This window comes from Candida parapsilosis, contig 005569 (assembly GCF_000182765.1).
Source record: "Candida parapsilosis strain CDC317 annotated contig 005569".
Taxonomy (NCBI): domain Eukaryota; kingdom Fungi; phylum Ascomycota; class Pichiomycetes; order Serinales; family Debaryomycetaceae; genus Lodderomyces; species Lodderomyces parapsilosis.
In genome coordinates this window covers 814,856-835,413 of record NW_023503278.1, presented here as the reverse complement: position 1 = coordinate 835,413, position 20,558 = coordinate 814,856, and the positions used below count along the sequence as shown (strand labels likewise).

Sequence of the window (20,558 nt, the reverse complement as noted above, 5' to 3'; positions counted from 1 at the left end):
CGTCACCCCACTTTACAACAGGATTCGGAGCTCAGTTGCTACATGAAATCAGTACTATCAATCCAATCACATGTTGTCCATGGCTACGTTGGTGGTCGAGCGGCCATATTCCCATTACAAACACAAGGCTGGGAAGTAGATAACATAAACACTGTCCATTTCTCCAATCACACCGGCTATGGTCATTTCACGGGTCAAACTCTTGATCGTAATGAGTTAGCGCTGATTTTAAACCAGTTGATTAATAAGTTGCATATTGAATATACTGCTGTCATTACTGGGTATGTACCGAATGCTGAGTTGATACTGTGTATCAGAGAATATATCGTTGACATGAAGGGAAAAAGCGGAAACGAGTGTGGAAAGAATGGAGGTGAATGCAATGGAACAGCATCTCTGGATGCTTCCAATGCATTTACGTTCTCGCAATTGATTTACTTGATGGATCCAGTAATGGGAGATAACAACTACATGTACGTTGACCAATCATGTGTTGACGAGTATCGTAAATTGAGCCATAGTGGGATTGTTGATATAATAACTCCCAACCAATTTGAATTAGAATTACTCGTCGATACCAAAATCACCAATCGTGAAACACTTCAAAATTCCATCTTGCAATTACACAACCAATGCCATATTCCATATATTGTGATCACATCGGTTGAATCCCAAGTCATCAACCCAAACCTGACTGCTTCTCAAGATGACAACTATATTTATTGCATTATTTCTACAAAATCGACACTGGCAAGTGATGCTCAAATGAGAATGTTTCAAATACCAACAATCAAATCGTACTTTACTGGTGTGGGGGATTTATTTTCAGCATTGTTGTTGGATAAATTTGTTGCCAATAACGTATCAGGATCTAGTGATGCTTATGACAAATTGAGTAGATTATCTAAATCAGTCAATCAAGTATTGACAATAATGGCGAGAACTTTGAAATTGACACACAAATTAGGTATGCAACAAGCCAGGTCGGCATTGTCTCACAGCAATAAGAGCTTTCAAGTGGAGAAGCATACCGGAAGCGATGAGAATGGTGCCACCGTTGATGTCAACACTGTGTCTAAGGAAGAGGAGATTGTTGGCAAGATAAATGATGGTGAAACGATGAAGTATTTTGAATTGAAAGTTATACAAGCCAAGGAGTTTTACAATTATGATGGAGATGGTGAATTTAAAGAAATGAAACTATGATTGCGCGAGGGGAGAGGGTCGGGGGTATATGACAATCTCGGGATAAACGAGAAAGGAAGTTGAAGAGGTGCAAGATAACTATACCAAAACTTTTATAGATGGAACTAACATAGATGATGTTAAATTACAAAGTGTATCTTTACAGCTTCTCTCGTAGCATCGTTAAAAAAAGAAAAAAAAAAAAAACTGGGTGCAAAATGGAGACAATAGCGCTAGGTTCCCTAAAGAGTCTACACCCATCACCTACAAGATAGGAATGAGGCGCCTCATTCTTTCTTTTTAACGTCTTTTTTATAGATATGTATGTCTACAAATGCTAGATGAAAATAATTAACCTTGTTTTCGATTTAGAAAAGGTATAAAGTGTATTAACGACGTAATGAAGAAGTGAAATTTATAAAAAAAGGAAAAAAAAAAAGGAAGCTTCAGCATGCATCATCTCCTAGGACTGAAATGAGAACATGAACACATTGTCCAACACACCCATTTGAGTACTTCCTCTAGGTCCTGACTTCTAGCTCCTTTTGTGGGGTCCATACATGTTATCTTGCAAGTACTGAAACGTTCCAATATCTTCCATTCTTTTCAACAATCTAGCAATAGGAGGAGCGTAATGAGGATCAGTCAAAACAAATTGCAAACCATCACTCAAAATATTCCTCTCCTTTGCATAAATAAAATAATAATTCAATGGCAAATTGTTAAAAGCTCCATGTTCATACAACGTCTTAACAATGGGGTTGACCAATGAACTCAAATTGTCATTTTGAAGCACTTGCAAAACAATAGGGGTGATTATGCCTGATTGATTCAACGCCACAACAATATCATTAATACTTGATGAAACCAATTGTGAATTAACCACGGTGTTGATGGCATTGTTTAGGAATTGACTCAATGAACCTGCGTATTGATTGTCGACATCAGATGCTCTCTTGGACATCAAGTATTCTTCCCTTTTCTTGATTCTTTTCGCTTCTTGTTCTTGTAAATTGATGTAAACTGCATCTTTGGTAGTTCCGTCGTTATTGATTCCTTCAGGGTTCAATCCAACATCTTCAGCCAATGGAGGCGTTTCTTTAACATTGATATCTGATCTGTTGGTATCATTAGTGTTGGCTTTGGAAGTAGTATTGACTATCAAATCAGCAAGAAAAGGGACAGTCAAGGCGTGACCTTGACCTAAATCAGTCAATAACCAACCAATCCAAACATTATTTGGTGAGGATAATACGCCACCGGCAAAATCAGCTACTTTTTGGTTGTTTTCCTTATTTCCCAATAATTGGTCATAAGTTGATGGTATTATACCTGATTCAACAACCGCATTCATAATTTGAGTTGTATTGAGATTGATACTTATACCATTAAGACTAATGGTACTATTCTCACCGCCCAAATCGCCTGACAATAACAATTCAATATAGCTAACCAAGTTATCAATTTGTGTTTGGTTATTGGTTATTTCTTCAAGTAAATCGGGAATTAAACCAGATTGTTCAATGGATTGGAAAAGGTGGACATATTGGTCCACGGCGGCTTGGTTGTAGGTCAAATTGCTATCATCTCTTTTTTCTATGTTGTAGCCGTCTTTTGATGTTGCATCTGAGTAGTCTCCTAAAGAAGCTATCTCATCAAGAATGTCGTCGTATTGCAGGAAATCAAAACAGTGAACTATTTGGGAACAAAAAAGAAGTGTTGTGGGTATGAGTGATGTTAACTTCATGGTGAAAGATGTTGTGGTGGTAGCTGTGATGTGGGTATTTTATTTAGGGGAAAATGGGGGCTTTGACAAAGTTTGAAAGAAAGTAGTTTTTATAAGTCGCTCTTTATTAACTCGCTTGTGTTGTGTTGTGATACGGCTAAAACTTTCCGTTCCTTGAGTAGTTTCAAATAAAGCTCTCTATGGTGTGGATGTTGAACTATTTCAAATGAATGAAGCAAAGGTAGAAGCGAAAGAGCTTTCAAAGTACTGGTGTGATGTGTATCGAAAGAAAAAAAGTGGTGGGTTAGAAAGTGTTTTTGACCAGTGTTGTGGGTTTTTTCTTTCCTGGTTACAAAATTTTTTTTTTCCTTTTTTTTTTTGATTAAGTAGTATATAGTTTTTTCTTGTTGACCTCTCTCTTAAGACAGTATTAAGATCATGTAAATCTCCTCTTTCAGTTAGTCTATTTCTGTGTACTCTCTTTGGTCTTTAGTTTAAATTAGACGCTGAAATAATAGTGTGTCTCTATTGTTTCTTTGGCCATTGTTCATATTTTCATCCCCAAAAAAAGAAATAAAATTATTATACCAAGTAATTACACAAAAGCTGTTTGCTTTATCCATTTTCCCATATTGTAAGTAGCCATAGCGGATATAAAATATTAGAAACAACAGAAAAATAGCAAGATGACGATGTTAGAAGGTGCGGAATTTAGTGAGTAGGGAAGCAAAGATCGATAGGATCGTAGGTTGTGTTACTTCCGTTTTCCGTAACTACAAATCTCACTCTGTTGTCTTTCTCCTTACGTCTAATGCTTCTGGACTTTTGATTGGTCTCTGTAGTAGATACAGACTTTGCTTTGTCGGCCCTTTACCTTAGGTTGAGTCAACAAGGGAGGTATAGTACGTGATTACTCGATCGATCCACATCATCATATTCACTTGGTAGCATTGTTATTTCCTATCTAGGGAATTTTTTTTTTTTTTTCTTTTCTCTTTTTTGTCTCTTTAACTGTTGAGCCTCACCCATACTCGAATCAAAATCGGCCAACACTTCTTACAAAACAACACACATATCTTTACATCAAGCACAACACCTATGTTGAAATCTTGCCACTTAGTTTTCATCGCAACGTATTTATTATAACATCACTGCTTGTTGAAATTCTTTTTCCTCGAGGAAAATGAAAAACGGTTTAGCGTAAGAATGCACGTGATCTTCTTCATAAAAGGTTGCAAAATCTGCTAATCCTGCATATAGGTCTTTTCATACACAATATCATCAACACTTTCCTAATTGGGCAAGTCAAATTTTATGCATCATTATAGATCTCCATCAATCAAGAAACCTCAATTCTATAACCAAATCAGGTTATAAATTGTACAAGACAAAATACACTTCTAACTGTTGTTTAGCTTTGTAAACAATAGGAACAGTGACCAAGAAAAGCTTCTTATGTCAGGCTTTTGTTGTTAAATCCATTGTGTTTACATGTTTGATCAGTGCCCCTCCCTTTTAAGGTAAAAAACACAGCTCTTCGAGGTTCCCCTGCTTATACCTTCTTTAAAAAGCAGTCACAGGACCAATATCTTTCTTTCAAAAGAAACATTTAAACTTTTTATCAACAGTTTTTAACCACTTTTTTCTTTTCCTTTCCTCATTCCATTCGTTTCTAGTTGGTGTCTACACAAGTGATTGCCAGGACTACCCCCAATAAAGAAAAAGGATAAACATTAACAGATCTCGAAGTGAATCTGGTGGTATATCTCGATACAATTTAGACAATATCAAAGCGTTGCCGACCCCTTTTACAAATATCCAAACATGTATCTAACAAACATATTTATCACATTATTCTGCCTATTCACATCATTGGTACACTGTATACCAACATCACCGATTCCGCAAGGTGAGGAACTTTCCATTAGAGAAGAGATGGACCAGCTCGTTGAATCACATTGGGATGCAAACGATGCTAGTTTATACTACGACTTGATAGAAATGTTTAGTGATGAAGATTCACTTCACAAGAGAGAAGATGATGATGACAACCTTCAAAACACCATCAACTATGTTTTGGAAAAACTCAACTCATCTGGAATCATTTGGGAGTTATTGGATGCAATTGCTGACCATCCCGAAAGAATTGAGTACTTGGGTAACTTGACTTCATCTTTGCTTGGAGGTATGAATATCACAATCGATGTTGGTGCTATCTTGAGTGGTGATAGTGCTTTGTCTTCATTAACTCAGTTCATCAACATTACTGCTATCTACAATGCAGTTATGGATAGCGGATTAGTTACGTCATTAGCTGACGGTCTTTTGTTGGATGCTGATTTCAGACCAAGATTGGCTGATATTGTAAACAGAGTCGTCTGGTCACAAAGGGATGTTTTGTTGTATATTTTTGGTTCAGTATTCCAAAAGAGAGGTTACTTGTTCAAGAGAGCTGAAGTTGACAACCAAGATATCAGTGTTTGGCTGAGCTTGCTCAAAGCTGCTGAAGGCGAGGTGTCTGGATCAGCAACAGCTGCCACCACTTCAGCATCTGCAAACCCATCCTCATTCTCGATCGACACAAATGTCTTGTCATCAATATTGAACTTGAATTCTCAAATTGCACAAACTCAATCATCAACTTCAACTTCTCAAAGAGCAACTTCGTCGGCATCAAGAGCAACTTCTTCAGCATCAAGATCAACCAATTCAGCTTTAGTTTCATCTGCATCATCTGCTTTATCTGCTTTGGCTTCGGCATCCACTACTAGATCAGCTTCACCAAACTCAAACACTACTTCGTCATCACGCTCGGTTGCAACAACCACATCTTCACGTTCAACTTCAGTAAGCTCAAGTGAATATAGTGGAAGCTTGGGAGGCTTTGTTGAAAATGCAGCCGGAGCTGTTTTGGGATCAAACCTTGTTGGTACTGTTGCAACTGATGTTTTGAATGCCTTGAATGACACCGGATTTGCTGTTTACTTTGTCAAGAGATTTTTGTCCGATGATGCATATGTCAATATGACGGCAGCACTTGCCAATGACTTGTTGTCTGCTGGTACCATCAACATTGACTTGAGTGGAGTAAATGTCACTAGTCTTGTTGACCAAGTATTGGGTGATCCTTCAACACTTATCGGAACCGTCAGCACCTTATTAAGTGGTAACGCCAGTGCACTTTCCGGTACCTTGGGTAAGTACTCGGGTGCTATTCAATCCTTGATTGGTGATATTGAAGCTACCGGTTTGTTTGCTAGATTGAACAGTTATATCTTTGGTGATTCAAGCAGTAGCACCTCAGCTACTCAAACATCAGCTAGAGCTACTTCCTCTAGTGCTAGAAGAGAAGTTGTTTCTGCAAGTGCCACAACTACTACTTCCAAGCCAGCCATTGGAAAAGATGTCAAGACCAGCGGTGTTGCCAGTCTGTCAGCTACCAACAGTGCTGTTTCTCGTTCGTCAAACAGCTCCAATGATGCTTCAGGTTTGTCTGGTAACGGGTTCGTCATGAAGACGTTGTTCTTTACTCAAGCTGTCATGTTCATTGGTGTATTCGCTTTGTAAGGTGCAGTTTAATGTTTCCAGTACAAAATCACAAAGGAGTAAACCTCGGTTTCATAAAGTTTCAAAAGAAACACAAACGTCCCTTTGTTTTGGACTGTTTGTGTTTCATTCTACACGTTGCTTTACATTCATTTCATATTCGACAGCAGGTACCACTACTGACCAGTAGCAGTTGCCTTGCAATTTTTATACTACTCATATAGTTTAATACCAAATCTTTTAGTCTATCCGTCCAAAGGCGCAATTGTAAAGGTGTGTGTAATTGATTTAATGTGCGAGATTGGTAGCTTTGTTCCAGACAATGCTAACCCTAGCAACCTTTATGAATGGTTTTTCTACGGACAAGAATCTCCTACAATTCCATACCACCAAGTGTGCAGATATGAGCATTTAATGACCCGAGGAGCATGTCTGATATAAACATTGGCAGTTCTGTAAAGCCCAATGGCGTCAATGTTGAGGAAACCAGGTTCACCATTGTCACAAATGATGATCCGAAGACTCCACCATCGAAAGCAAACAATCAAGATCCAGAATCACCGACATCGCCACTCAATTACCCCAGCGTGTTCAATGATGCTATACCTCAAAGACGATTGTACACGCGCTCGTACTCAGCCCCCAATACCCCCCAATTCCGTCCTTCACAAACACTAACAAGTCCCACCATACTAGAGACAAGAAGAAAGAGCCTAAATGGGAGCTTGTTAGAAGACACCAACTTCACCAGGTTTAAAAATTCGATATTGTTACCAGCTGCGGGATGGGCATACACTCCCATCACAAAGATGCAAAGACGACTGAAGTATAAATCGAGAGAGCCCATCGAGTACAAGATTGAGTACTCCATTTTCCAACCTCTAGAAGACGCAAATCAATTAAATACACAAGAGGATATTGAAAATCACTTTAGGAGCTCATGGAATAACTTGGATAATCTGTCTTTGCCTGAAAATTACATAACCGAACTGGAGTTTCAGAATGTGGTCACTCAAGTAAAGGATGTGATTGAAAAGAACCATGTTTACCCGGAGCGCATCATGACCGGATCATCCGGTAGCTACTTCGTGTTCAACAAACTTGAGACAGGCTCATCTTTGTACGAGAAAGTTGGTGTATTTAAACCTAAAAGTGAAGAACCGTATGGCCCATTGCTGCCAAAGTGGACTAAATGGCTTCATCGTACATTCTTTCCTTGTTGTTTCGGACGCAGTTGTCTTATTCCCAATCTTGGGTATATCAGCGAAGCAGCCGCTTGTGTTTTGGATCGTCAATTGCAATCATATATTGTACCATACACAGAAGTGATTCGATTACGAGCGCCGACTTTTTATTACAAATTTTGGGACAAGTCTAATGATGTGACGAAATTGCTGTACAAAATAGGTTCGTTTCAAATGTTTTTGCACGGGTATGTGAATGCCGATTTGTTCTTCAAAATGTATCCCATTCCAACTGATGTGTATCTTTTGCCCAAATCACTGGATGTTGAAGTTGATGCTGATGACGATGTAATGGGCGACAAATTCAATTGGAGTCGTGACTCAATGCGACAATTTAGAGAAGAGTTGGAGAAAATGGTTATATTGGACTACTTGATGAGAAACACCGATAGAGGTATGGATAATTGGATGATCAAGTTGGAATGGCACGAAGTGCATCGTCTGGGAGGTACCCAAACAATGCGTCCATTTTTGAAAGTTGGAGCTATAGATTCCGGACTAGCTTTTCCTTGGAAGCACCCTAATGAATGGAGATCGTTTCCTTTTGGTTGACTTTTTCTTCCATTATCATTAATTGGGCAACCATTTAGCAAAAAGACAAGACAACACTACCTACCATTGCTAACTTCAAAAGTGTGGTGGGAGACCACTGTGGTCAAACTAAAGCATGTGTTTATGAAAGACAATGATTTCAAAGAGCGCATGTGGAATAAACAATTGGCGGTGTTGAAAGGACAAGCATTCAACGTAGTGGAGACTTTAAAATTGGATTTTGCTGGACCATTGGAGCTCACTAGGTGTCAAAATTTGTTGGTGTTTGATGATCTAATGTACATGCCAAGACAAGAGCCAGGACTCAGAAGGCGAAGTTTACCATTGATGTACTCATCTTGTTACGAATCTGATGTTAGGGGTGGTCAAAAATATTTGCCTTGTTTAAGCGAAGCACCATCAGAAGAAGGGTACGAGGAGCGTGGGGATGAGCATACGCCATTGCTTGCTCCACTGAATGTGGATGGAAGTGCATATAGTCTGCAAGTTATTTCACCTAGTCTGCAAACTGGAGATGGGATACCAGTGCCATATGAATCGGGATATTCTCGCATTGATAGTGTGAATGATGATGATCCTCCTGAAAGCGGTACTAAAGTTGTCATTGAACGATTAGTGAAGGAACATTCAAACCCACCAGTGTTTACATGGTGTTGAGAGAAAACTAGCATAATAAATAGAAATATTAACTCTAGACACCTCTACACTTTATAAAAACATATCTATTTATTTCATATCAATGAAGGTACTTTTGTTTAAATACCGTTGGGTATTCGTCCGAATTCCCTTTGAAATCTGCCTCATTCAAGACGAACATCTTTCTCTCCTCTTTTAATCTAAACTGAACCATTTTCAATAATGAATAAATCACTGATAGAACAGGAGTGGAAACACCATTCTCCTTGGCGATTCTAATCGGATTACCCAATATGATTTCCAATTCCATCAATTGCTTCTTTCTCATATCAACACACATTGATGGTGCATAGAATAACCCATCACCTATATGAATCAGCATCTCAACTTTGGTAACGTCACATTCAACACCAACACTCTTGGCTATTGCTATAACTTCATTCATTGCTGGACGCAATAACTCTTCGTTGGCGTTATTAATTTGCAATCTAGTAGCATCCAAGTCAACCAACGCAGTTATTGTGTTGAATGTCGAGTTGTAAATCAACTTCTCCCATCTCGTCTTTTGAACGTTGACGTCAACGGCGATCTTGTTATAATCGGGGTTGTGATAAATGGAGATAAATTCATCAATCTTGGCTTTTGATAATGGATGTTGGCTGGGTTTTACAAAATCTCCAAGGAATACAATATCGGGACCCTTATTCTCAACATGGCCATGGTGATAAGTACTAGCAATCAATGATACACCACTAAGAATCAAATGACCGGGGAATCTTTTCAACATGGTTTTTTCAATATTAATTCCATTCTGCAATAAAATAATCACTTCGTCACCAGTCTTGACTGCTGGGGCAATTATATCTTCACAAGTGACCGGTCCATCGGGAATGTTTTTCGTAGTTAAAAGAATGTAATCAAATGGTCCGAATCTTTCAACTGCATCGTCAACTGATTTGGCAAGGTTATGCGGTTGCCAATTTTCCAACTTCCCATACGTGCATGAGTTGATCGAGTATCCTTGAGATTTAATCAAGTCGTAATCGGAACGAACAACCAACGTGACTTCTGATTGATTATTGTGTTTCAATGATACTGCGGAGATGGTGCCTACCCCACCTGATCCAATGACTAATACTTTTGGCTTGCTCATTTTCTAACTGAACACTATACTGTGGAGAATATGGTCGATTGTGGTTTAATAACACGTTGAGTAAGAACTGTATTTCGTCTGTCGTTAGTGCTTGTACAAGCTCTCTATGGTGCTGCTCTAAAGTTTTCGTCGAAATTTTTTGCAGTGGACCTTTCATATAAAGATTTGATTACCAGAGCGGCAATTTCCATTTTGGTCTGTAGCCGAGAAGTTTCCAATACACAAAATAAGAGAGGTTTGGTTTGAAGATTATAAAGCATCGACACAATAGTATGCACTACATCCGTCAAATTGCTTGCTTTGTTTTGCTTTGTTTTGTTTTGTTTTGTTTTGTTTTGATTGTGTCTGGAAGCGGAGAACGAATTAAGATTCCCCACCTAACAGCTAGGGTATTTACAGCTGGACCGAAATATTTTTTCCCTTTTTTTTTTTGAAAAGCAACAACTTGCATCAACTTGCGCTGAAATTGTGAAAAGTGTACCTACTGTAATGAATCAATTTCCGATTCCGCTCACTTGTAGCAGGTTATCTCTCTCCAGTAAAGCACGTAACGTTTCTTCACTGTAGGAAGTGATCAATTTTGGAAACAAAATTGTTGAATATATCTTCGCTGATGGCCCTAGATAACATGATTAAGCTCCACCAGATTTTGGTAGCAGTCTTTGTAGCTTTGGTTCGTCGAATCTTCAATGTCAACAATTTGCGACCCTGAGCTAACATATCAACCTGGTTCAAAATGGAGTCCACACCTTTTCTTAGAATTACTCGAGGATCATGCTCATAATCATACTTTTCCAGCATTAGTATGTATTTATCCCAATCATTTTGCTTCTGTGACGAGTCAAAGAAACCGAAATTGTAATACTTTGAATCTATACTTGGAGTAGTCAAAACCGGTACATGATAAATTATATCCATTTTATAACTCACTTCACACCAATTCTGGAAAACATTTGCGGCAATCAAGGGAACTGACTTCCATTGTGATTTAGTATAGTTATAAGCTCGGAGCTTGGTGAGGGAGTCCCCGTAATATAGTGAGCCAACTAATGTGTTTGGGAGGAAAATTGGAAAACTTCTCAATGCAAATGTCTTCCTTCGAGCAAGTATAAACTCACCATCATCGACTGCAAGCTTATTAAACTCTAACGGCTTGGTCCAGGGAATAGTCTCATTCAAATTCAAATCGCAAATCAATTTGTTATCATTACAATACAATAAATGATATGTCCCTTTCCAAAGTTTTACATTTAACTGGTATTCAACCTTGTAACCTGTAAAGGGAATATTGGCATTACTAATACAAGACTGCGATTGATCAAGTAGTGAAAATGCACAAGTAATGATGAAAAGTAGTATCCAAAGCATGTTCTGCATCCCGAACAAAAAAATAGCAAAAAAAAGAGTTGCAAAAACATGTAAAATCAAAGATAAAAACACATCAATTTGTAAATATTTCCACCTTGCATTTATCTTTTCATAGCCATATGATTCTTCAAATATGTATCAAACCCAACAGCCAATGTCATTCCAAGTACTATGTCAAACATACCCCTATTCTCCACACCTCCGAAAATGTCCATGTCCTCGTATATAGTTAGCCATCCCAGTTTATTCTCGTCAGGATTATCGTCACGAGTATCATGCAGGTAATATAGTCCGTCGCTTCCATTATAAAAAGTTTTGGTATCATTTTGACTGGATTCGAAATCATCAATAGCCATATGAACACTTGATGCATGACGTTTTTTTTGTTGTTGCTTCATAGACTTGACTAGTCTCTTTGTGATTCTGTTCTCATTGGGACGAAACATGCTCAAAACAGGGGGAAATTTGGCATTCGAGTCGTGGAGGTTTTTAAGAGCTGCCTCTGATTGATCGTCTTGTACGTTATTGGCGTAATTGCGATGGAAATAGATGTTTCGTTTGGCCACTAACTTAAGCTCCTCTTGTTCACTCTGTTCGTTTGTATACCTATTAGCGTTCATGACAGTTTGTCTCATTTTATTAATTCGACTAACTCTGACCCTAGGTATCGATCCAACATTCCACACCTTGTTCTGCAAATCTCTAACTTCATAGTTGGTAAGAAATTGTGCATTTTCTTCACGCAATGCCTTGTAGGGAAAATGCTTTCGCACAATTTGCAGTGGAAACGACACAGTCTTAAATAATGTCATGTCTTCGTATTTTTGCATTGTTCCGTCATCAGCTAAATACGTGTTTTTTGGTGTTTTCAATTTGAAATAACCTTGAAGTTTATCATATTTTTTTGTAATCATCATACATTGTCTAGGGTCTTGTGAAAGGTTGACTGGATCTTTGAAAATCAAAGTATATTCATCACCACTCATTTTACTACCCTGATTGATTACTGGGTCCATCAAAATCTCGACATAAAAGCTGGGACCATTACGACAGTGAATGTATTTAGTTCCCGGATTGGTGGTAAGATACAAATCTTTTCCAAACCGAAGAATATGATATTTCCAAAAGGGCATTATGTCTATGGGAATAGGTGAAGTTGATGTAGTTGTGCGGTTTGAGCTTGAGGACTCAAAGATGGGAGCTTGAGGTAAAGGCTCAGTGTCCAATGGTTTCCTGTAATTATGACCTTCTGTCTGAGGCCTTTCAAATGTTTTCATACTTGCTGATCGTGACAATGAGCTCACCATTTTTCCCCAATTGTTAAATTTTCCAGTTGAAAGCCGCTTCATTCTACTTGCTTTCCTATCTGGTTGTAGAATTGATGGGGCTTTATCCTCTTTGTATTCACTTTTAGCAGATTCAGTGTTCTCTCCTTGCTCTTGAGAACTGAGGGCAAGATCTGGAGGTGGTTTTCTTCGTATAGTACTCTGACTAGATAATTTGGTATTTGGCGTTACTACCGTGGTGTCATGAATGTTCGCTACTCCATAATATATCGATCCTAAATCTTGATGTTTCTTCTCTACTTCATTAGATATCGGCAGGCTAGCTGTTGAGCTGGTCCTCTGGAACTCCGGCATTATTGACTGATGCTGTTGAATCAAGTGATCTTTGTAATCAGTAAGTGACAAATCGCTATCTGACTCACTATCGTCATATTGTTGCAGCGGGCTATATGGGAACTCATTCGGCGATAGTTTGGTTGATGTTGGTGATTGCATTTAGGAGGAGTAGCAATGGAGATTGAGCCTGAGCAATTACGGTAACGAAGATATGTCAGAACGGTGATAGTGGCAAGATGTTGGAATTAACACTTATATGAAGAGAACGAAAGAGCTATTTGTGGCTGTGATTATTCTTGTCGGGAAATTTACAGTGTCGCAAAATCGGCGCCGTGCTAAGAACACTTTGTGCCTGATATGCACGACATCGGATTAATTACTCCACCCCTGCTGCAATAAAGAAGAAGTTCAGCACCTCAAAACGTTTAAAGTTAACTTCTAACAATATCCAGCATCAGGGTGAGTAAGACCTTATAAATTTAGAGTACCAGCTTCCTAAGTTCATTTTTTCTTTGTGGCGTTTCACATCTCGAATGACTCCGAGATTTTGATTTTATTAATTTTTGCTTTACTTGAAATTTTCAAAAGATGAAATTCTTTGCTATTCGAGATCATCTTTTTACACAACAGGCACCTCTTATCATCTAGTCCCCCTTATGTTCGATCTCGAGGATAACAATCCGTTGCTACCTGCACCACAATCAGACAATGAAGGATCTATATACGGTCAAGAATTGAATTGTCCTAACGGAAGACAAGTATGGAGGATTTGTACAAACTTGAAATTATTAATCGATAAAGTTGTCCCCATTCTTTTCGACAAGGAGGAAATTTTGAGACCCGATTCTTCGATCTTGAACGACAATGTTATTGAACTCTGTTATACTGCTGCAGGAGGTAAAGGTGATGGCGAAGAAGGAACTTCCTCACGCAAGTATCGTGCATGTTTGGTGTTTTGTTTATTAAAAGTGTGCGATTGGTACTGGCAACAGAGTGAATTTGAATTGAGTGATAATGAATTGTATTCCTTGCGTGCATTGAGTGCTCAAACCTTGGCTGCTATAATCATTGAACGAGAACATGATGAAAAGTACTTATTTTTGAGTATGTTATGTCACCGATATACAATTTGTTTGAATGGTGAAGATGCTGAGCGGGTTAGTGCTTTGGAGTTGGCTGTGGACATGCATTCCACAACCGTCATCAGCTCTTCGGGATATCAAAGATGTATCAAGTGGTTATGGCGAGGATGGATTGTCCAGTCATCTTCTGATCCTCACTCCTATGTTTTGTACAAGGGGGTTTCTTCTCACTCCATTAGAACCCATTTTGATCCAGCACGACTCAAGACACCATTGTATCAAAACATATTAGAAGTGTTTTTCAGTTTTGTTTACTTGGTGCTTTACTCAATCATATTGAATACTAATTCAAAAGAGTATTCAAACTTGAACATTTTTGAAGTGTTTTTCTATTTGTGTACATTGGGGTCCGTTTTGGACGAATGTGTCAAGTTTTATCACGTTGGATGGAATTATTTGGGATTTTGGAATGCGTTTAATGATTCAATGCATACAATAATAACCATTTCCATTGGATTCAGATTTGCTAGTATCAATGCCCATGGCGATCTAAGGGATAGATATGATGAGATATCGTATCGTTTGTTGAGTTGTGCTGCCCCCTTCATGTGGTCAAGGCTATTATTGTTTTTGGATGCCGAGAAATTTGTGGGTGCAATGATGGTTGTCTTAAAAGTTATGATGAAAGAGTCAATCTTGTTTTTCGTCTTGTTGGGTGTTGTCATCATTGGGTTTTTACAAGGTTTTCTTGGATTGGATGCTTCAGACGGAGAAAGTGATGCCACAATGAAGATTTTGCGGTCATTATTCAAAGGTGTCATTGGGGACTCGTCTTTCGATGAAATGGGTAAATTAGTTCCACCTTATGCATCAGTATTATACTATGTTTACACCTTTTTGCTTAGTGTCATATTGATGAATATCTTGATTGCATTGTATTCCACCGCTTATGCTGCAGTTGTTGACAATGCAAATGATGAGTATTTGGCTTTACTCGCGCAAAAGACCTTGAGATACGTTAGAGCCCCTGACACCAACATTTATGTTCCTCCTTTGAACTTGATCGAAATTGCGATAACACCAATTAGCTGGGTCACAACAAAGAAAACTTTTAGGGTTGTCAATTACTATGTGATGCTCGTAATGTATGCACCATTGTTACTTTACATCACCAGCGTAGAATTGGCAGCAGCAAGAAGAATCACATACAATAGGTACAAGCATTTACCCGATGATGCTAATGAACATGATACTGAATGGGACTTGACCGATGGGTTTGGTGATGCTGGTGATGGTAATGACTCTTCACAATTACACAACACCCCCTTGGATGGAGTAAGGGCTCGTACTTCAGAGATAAATGATGAATTAAGTGCACAAAGAGCTAGTGAAAGGGAAGATAATGAATTCATGATCAATTTGAATGAATTTGAAAAGAAAGTCGAAGCTGTCGCCAAACCAGTTAAAGAAGCTACAAAAGTTGGTTTGAATTGGCAATTTTATGACTTGTATAAAAAGATTGATAAATTGACCGAAATGGTTGAGTTGGTTATCACTGAAAATAAGGAGTTGAAAGGCAAGTTGGGAGGCAGTTCTAGTAAGTAAATTGCGCAGGATGGAGCTTTTGTTGTTGTCGCGAGTTGTCAAGATCGATGTGTCCCCCTATTGGTGTGAAATTCGAGCATTTTTTGCAGCCGAGATTTTTATTATGTAGGTCTAATTTGCCAAAATTACACGACCTAAATTTTTGCAATACCACAATACTTTGATGATTCACTATTGTTTTCTTTGTAGATTTCTGTTCTAGTGCGAGACTGTAGACTATTAGAATGAGCTCAAACTGTATACTTCCGTGTATTAATCCATGTATGCCTCTGTAAATAGTAATAACTACTACTGTTTGAGAATGTTTTGTGCCATTTAACACTACCATTTTCAAAGAAGAAAAAAAAAAGTAAAAACGTAATTAAACATTAGACGGAGAGAGAAAAAAATTGTATTGGAGTTCATAAAGAGAGACATAACCAGACAACCCTAATTTCTCAAAAAAGAAGCACCTTTCTTGTCCAATACGTCTGTAAGCCACAGTAATTCATCATCTTGCAGTCACCATGTCCAATCGAATAGACAGTAGTGGTACCAACACTAAGTTCAAAGTAGGAGATAATGTCCATTTTGAAGTGTCAAAGGAAAACACAATTACTACCAGTAATAACACTACAACCCCCAACGGAAACAAAGCTTCCAATTCAAAATCAAATGATGCAGCTGCTCAAGACGAGCAGCAAGGAAACAGTATCTTGGATCCCAACGCCCTTGCCAACAAAGCGAAAAAGAAGAGGAGAGGTAAGGGAAAGAAGACAACGAGACTTTCCACGTCACATGCACATTTGAATAATCCAGATGAAGACTACCCTACGTCCAGGGTAATAAAGCAAGCACCCAACGGTGATGTGATAGTTGAAAGCTTGGATGATGAGGAATCAGATGGCGAAAGTGAAAGGTCGCGTAATTCTCGTGTTGAAGAACCCCTGAACGGGTCTGGGTCCAAGGTTCATCCACATCTGCAACCCCAAAAACATAATGAAACGATACATAACCAATCTGGTATGGCTGGTGCGATTCACAACGCGAAGCGAACCAGTCATGATGCTCATAATAGTTTATGGGATAGTTCATCAGTTGAAGAACAAGAAAAGTTGAAAGAGTTTTGGGAATCATTGGCCGAACCTCAAAAATTAGAATTGGTCAAGATAGATAAAGAGTCGATTATGAAAATGTTCAAAAACGAAACGAGACAACATCTTCAGCAACTACTGCAACAACAGAATGGAAGTACTTCAAATGGGGGTGGTAACTCATCGAGCCAGAACAATTGCACTTGCAAATACTGTGGTAGAAGAAATCACCTCATCGAAGAAGAGTTGGAAAGTATTTATGATAACCATTTTGATGACATTATCGACTTTATACACGAGGTTCGCGATATAAATGACTTGAATGCCTTGCCAGGATTATTGTTTGGTGGGTTCCATATGCTAGAAGAAGAAAGGAAATTGCAAAGAAGGAAACAACTACATAATGAAAATCAGGAAATGTCCAAGCGGCTGGCTGCCCAAAAAACCGAGACGAAGATGAACGACATAAAGGCAGAGATGGAGAAATTACAAATGGGATCTTCTTCACAAGGGAATCCAGAAATACACCCATCGCGAAACTCTTCTCAACAACCTCAATTGAGTCAACAAAGTCCTCCGGGTACAAGACCTCATGCCAATGTGCAAATTAGTGCATCAATTCAAACGTCAAACTCCTCCCAAACGCAGCTATTTGATAAGTTGCTTGATCCCAAACTTTTTCAAGCATTGGAAGGTTTGGATCTACAAAAGATGAAGGAAACTGCACATTTAGATCCAAAAAATGCGGCACATTTGAGCATGTTGGAAAAAGCAGGGTCATTGAAGGAGATTGTAAGAGATTTGCACAATCATGATGGGAAGCGTGCTGAGAGAGGAGCCAAGTATGTACAAAACATGGGCAAATTCTTTTCCAATATTGCCAATATGAATGCAAGTAGCCCGGAAGAGGCAGAAAAGTACATGGCCAAACAATTTACTGAGCATTTTGGACAAGGACTCTCAACATTCGCTGAAGATTTGTTGAACAACGATGGAAACTCATTCATAAACATGATGGAATCACTTACAGAGTCAAGAACTGCCCGCGAAGATGTATTGAAGGGTATGTCCACATCAGCCAATGAAAATGCTTCGAAAGCTCATGCCACTGATCTGCAAACTCGCTGGGTTGATGAAGATGACGAAGAGGGAGAAGATGTGTATTGTGCTCATCATCATCATCACCGCCACCACCACCACCATCCTCTTGACGATGAAGGGTATGAGGTTGAAGATGACGATGAATATGACTACGAGTATGACGACGACGAAGAAGAGGGAGAAGACGGCTTTGAAGATGATGATGGTAAAGATGCGAGCGATACCGAGTCTGAGATCTCTGAGGAGGAGAAGATGCAAGAAATTCGTCGTCTATTCTTGATCCAAGTCATCAAATTGTTCCAAGAGCGTTTAAAGAGTGCTTACAAGGAAAAGATTTCCAAAGACAACACGCAGAAATTGATTGAGGAATTGGAAGCGGAAGAAAGAGCAAAGAAGGAACGAGAGGCAAAGAAATTAAAGCAAAAAGAAAAGGCCAAGGAAAAAAAGAGATTGGCGCAATTGGCGAGAGAGGAAGAGAAGAAAAAGAAGGAAGAGGAGGCAAGAAAGGCTGAGGAGGAGCTCAAAGCTCGTCAAGAAGAACAAAGAGCAGACCAAAAACGAAGAAAGGAGGAAGCAAGACTCAAGCGTGAAGAGGAGAAGAAGAGAAAGGCAGAAGAGGCAAAGAGAAAGGAAGAAGAGCACAGAAAGAAGGTGGAAGCTCAACAAAAGAAGGACGAGGAGGCGAAGAGGCTAAAAGAGGAACGTCGTAGAAAAGCTGAACAGGAAAGGAAACAAAAGGAGGAGGAAAAGAAACAAAAGGAAGAGGAAGCAAAACGAAAGGAATTGTTGAGAAAGCAAAAGGAAGAGAATAAGGAAAAAGAGAAGGAGAAGGAGAAAGTTGCTTGTGAGAGAAACGCGACTCAACAAGAGGATGACAACTTGAAGTGGGTATCGAAGTCTGCTGATAGTTTCAGCTCCAGTGTACCCAGTTCGAACTCGTCTAAAGCTTACTTTGATCGAGTTTTGAAAAAAGAAATTGAAGAAAAGCAACTTGATTTTCTCGTTGATCCAACAGCTAGTGACAGTTCTTATAACCAACCTTTTCAACCTAGACCGGGTTCACTTTCGAGTAGGGGTTCATCAATTGGTCTTACCGTGAATCAATTGCACTCTGGTATTCCATCGGCTTCACAGCAACCTCAGTTCACCAATGATTTTGCTCAGAATCAATACCTTAACCAGCCCTCGGTGTTGTCTCCTCAACCTGCACCCATAAATCCAATGAATGGCGGCTCCACTGTAAATCCTTCTATCGCTAGTAATTTTTCATCCACGGCTGCTGCAAGCGCTGCTAGTTCCAGTGGCCCTATCAACCCAATGTCTCCATGGGCTGCGAAAGCTGGGTTAAACAATCCAGCAGGTTCAGTATATCATCCACACTCAGGTTCTTCGATTGCTCCTACGTTAAGTTCGACCAATATTCATCAGCAAGGACAGCCAGTTGGTCGCTTTGATCCATTTGGCGCATCCAATGAATCTTCTGATCCTATCACCCCTATTGCGAAAAATTCGGCGTGGACATCTAATCCTAATGCTGTCAATACTGGTGGTACGAGAGGCAGCAGCTTTATTTGGAACAATCCAGCCGGGTCTAACCCTTGCGAAATTTCTCATTTGAATCCAAATTTGAAAGCTAACAGCTTTTACTCGTCTGAGGTTGAGCAAAATAACCCAAGCTCTAACGATACTATACAACTTGGTATCAGTAATCCTAGTGGTTCTGTCGAGATAGACTTGATTCAATCATCAACTGTCACTTGTTTCCACACCTTGGCTTCCATGAATCAATTAGAATTTGGAGTTGCGCCAATAATGAGATTGTTTGAAGAAGTAAAGAGTGTTGCAAAAAGACCACAATTGACCTTGGATCAATTTTTGAATTATTGTCAGTCGGGCAGTGTGTACACGTTTGAGAAAAAATATGACCCATTTGGTAGAGTAACACATATGAAAGTTGGCACGCATACGTATGCTAGATCGTCCCCACCTGTTGCTCCGCTATTCACTCCAGGTGCTATTGGATTTTCTCAGGCACAACTGCAAGCAACTTTTCCTCAACAGCCTTTATTTGAACGACAAGAGAATTTTGGAGCAGGGGGGGGATTTCCTCCTCCGGGAATGCGCAAGAGCTCGCTGCCAATATTTACAACGGATCCACCTTTGATGAATATAAGAAGTGATTTGAATGCAAAGCTGACGACAAGCGGGTTAGTCGATGGGCTTTGGAATAATTAAAATGAAACGCCAGCTTCTTTCTTTTATATTATTTTTTTAGTTTCAATATCTTTTAATCTTTACGTGTCTTGTCATTGGTAAAGTCCTGGGAACTTTGTAAGTAGAAGGGACCACTAGTAATCCATTTTGTGATTATGATGAGGCGATTATGCTAGGTCCGAATGAAATCTTTTGCGAAGTTTCATAATTTTTTCAAAACATTCGAGCCGATCAACAAAAAAACCCAATTAGGAAAAGAAAAGAAAAAAGTCTAAGCCTGATTATTGTTGCTCAAAACCAAAAACTAACAACGTCCATCGTGACTATTTTCACATTTTGCACAAATAATCATCATTAAATGAGAGTGTATAAGTAGAAGCTTTTGAGTAGGACCATCGAGAAAAAATATTGCAGAAGGTTCATACGGTTGGCAACAGAATAAAAATCCTCA

The 20,558-nt window shown here is 39.0% G+C and overlaps 8 protein-coding genes and 1 pseudogene across 9 annotated transcripts; 5 read left to right on the top strand and 4 right to left on the bottom strand. All coding sequences in view use genetic code 12, as the record gives it.

Annotated features, from left to right (window-relative positions):
- Positions 1 to 42: 42 nt before the first annotated feature.
- On the top strand, positions 43 to 1,206 carry BUD16 (putative pyridoxal kinase; the record flags this gene model as incomplete). The annotated part of the gene is made up of 1 exon (XM_036812403.1): positions 43 to 1,206. The coding sequence occupies one exon, from the start codon at positions 43 to 45 to the stop codon at positions 1,204 to 1,206; it is 1,164 nt and encodes a 387-aa protein (XP_036663514.1).
- A 514-nt stretch (positions 1,207 to 1,720) lies between these two features.
- Positions 1,721 to 2,932, bottom strand: CPAR2_103700 (uncharacterized protein; the record flags this gene model as incomplete). The annotated part of the gene is made up of 1 exon (XM_036812402.1): positions 1,721 to 2,932. The coding sequence occupies one exon, from the start codon at positions 2,930 to 2,932 to the stop codon at positions 1,721 to 1,723; it is 1,212 nt and encodes a 403-aa protein (XP_036663513.1).
- Positions 2,933 to 4,735: 1,803 nt separating this feature from the next.
- Positions 4,736 to 6,478, top strand: PGA45 (Pga45p; the record flags this gene model as incomplete). The annotated part of the gene is made up of 1 exon (XM_036812401.1): positions 4,736 to 6,478. One exon carries the CDS (start codon positions 4,736 to 4,738, stop codon positions 6,476 to 6,478), a length of 1,743 nt encoding a protein of 580 aa, XP_036663512.1.
- A 407-nt stretch (positions 6,479 to 6,885) lies between these two features.
- CPAR2_103680 lies at positions 6,886 to 8,910 on the top strand (annotated as a pseudogene; the record flags this gene model as incomplete). Its single annotated transcript has 1 exon — positions 6,886 to 8,910. A coding segment is annotated over one exon (2,025 nt).
- A 79-nt stretch (positions 8,911 to 8,989) lies between these two features.
- On the bottom strand, positions 8,990 to 10,042 carry CPAR2_103670 (uncharacterized protein; the record flags this gene model as incomplete). The annotated part of the gene is made up of 1 exon (XM_036812399.1): positions 8,990 to 10,042. One exon carries the CDS (start codon positions 10,040 to 10,042, stop codon positions 8,990 to 8,992), a length of 1,053 nt encoding a protein of 350 aa, XP_036663511.1.
- A 558-nt stretch (positions 10,043 to 10,600) lies between these two features.
- Positions 10,601 to 11,419, bottom strand: CPAR2_103660 (uncharacterized protein; the record flags this gene model as incomplete). The annotated part of the gene is made up of 1 exon (XM_036812398.1): positions 10,601 to 11,419. One exon carries the CDS (start codon positions 11,417 to 11,419, stop codon positions 10,601 to 10,603), a length of 819 nt encoding a protein of 272 aa, XP_036663510.1.
- A 92-nt stretch (positions 11,420 to 11,511) lies between these two features.
- CPAR2_103650 (uncharacterized protein) lies at positions 11,512 to 13,191 on the bottom strand (the record flags this gene model as incomplete). The annotated part of the gene is made up of 1 exon (XM_036812397.1): positions 11,512 to 13,191. The coding sequence occupies one exon, from the start codon at positions 13,189 to 13,191 to the stop codon at positions 11,512 to 11,514; it is 1,680 nt and encodes a 559-aa protein (XP_036663509.1).
- Positions 13,192 to 13,688: 497 nt separating this feature from the next.
- On the top strand, positions 13,689 to 15,719 carry YVC1 (Yvc1p; the record flags this gene model as incomplete). Its single annotated transcript, XM_036812396.1, has 1 exon — positions 13,689 to 15,719. The coding sequence occupies one exon, from the start codon at positions 13,689 to 13,691 to the stop codon at positions 15,717 to 15,719; it is 2,031 nt and encodes a 676-aa protein (XP_036663508.1).
- Positions 15,720 to 16,225: 506 nt separating this feature from the next.
- CPAR2_103630 (uncharacterized protein) lies at positions 16,226 to 20,128 on the top strand (the record flags this gene model as incomplete). The annotated part of the gene is made up of 1 exon (XM_036812395.1): positions 16,226 to 20,128. One exon carries the CDS (start codon positions 16,226 to 16,228, stop codon positions 20,126 to 20,128), a length of 3,903 nt encoding a protein of 1,300 aa, XP_036663507.1.
- Positions 20,129 to 20,558: the final 430 nt, after the last annotated feature.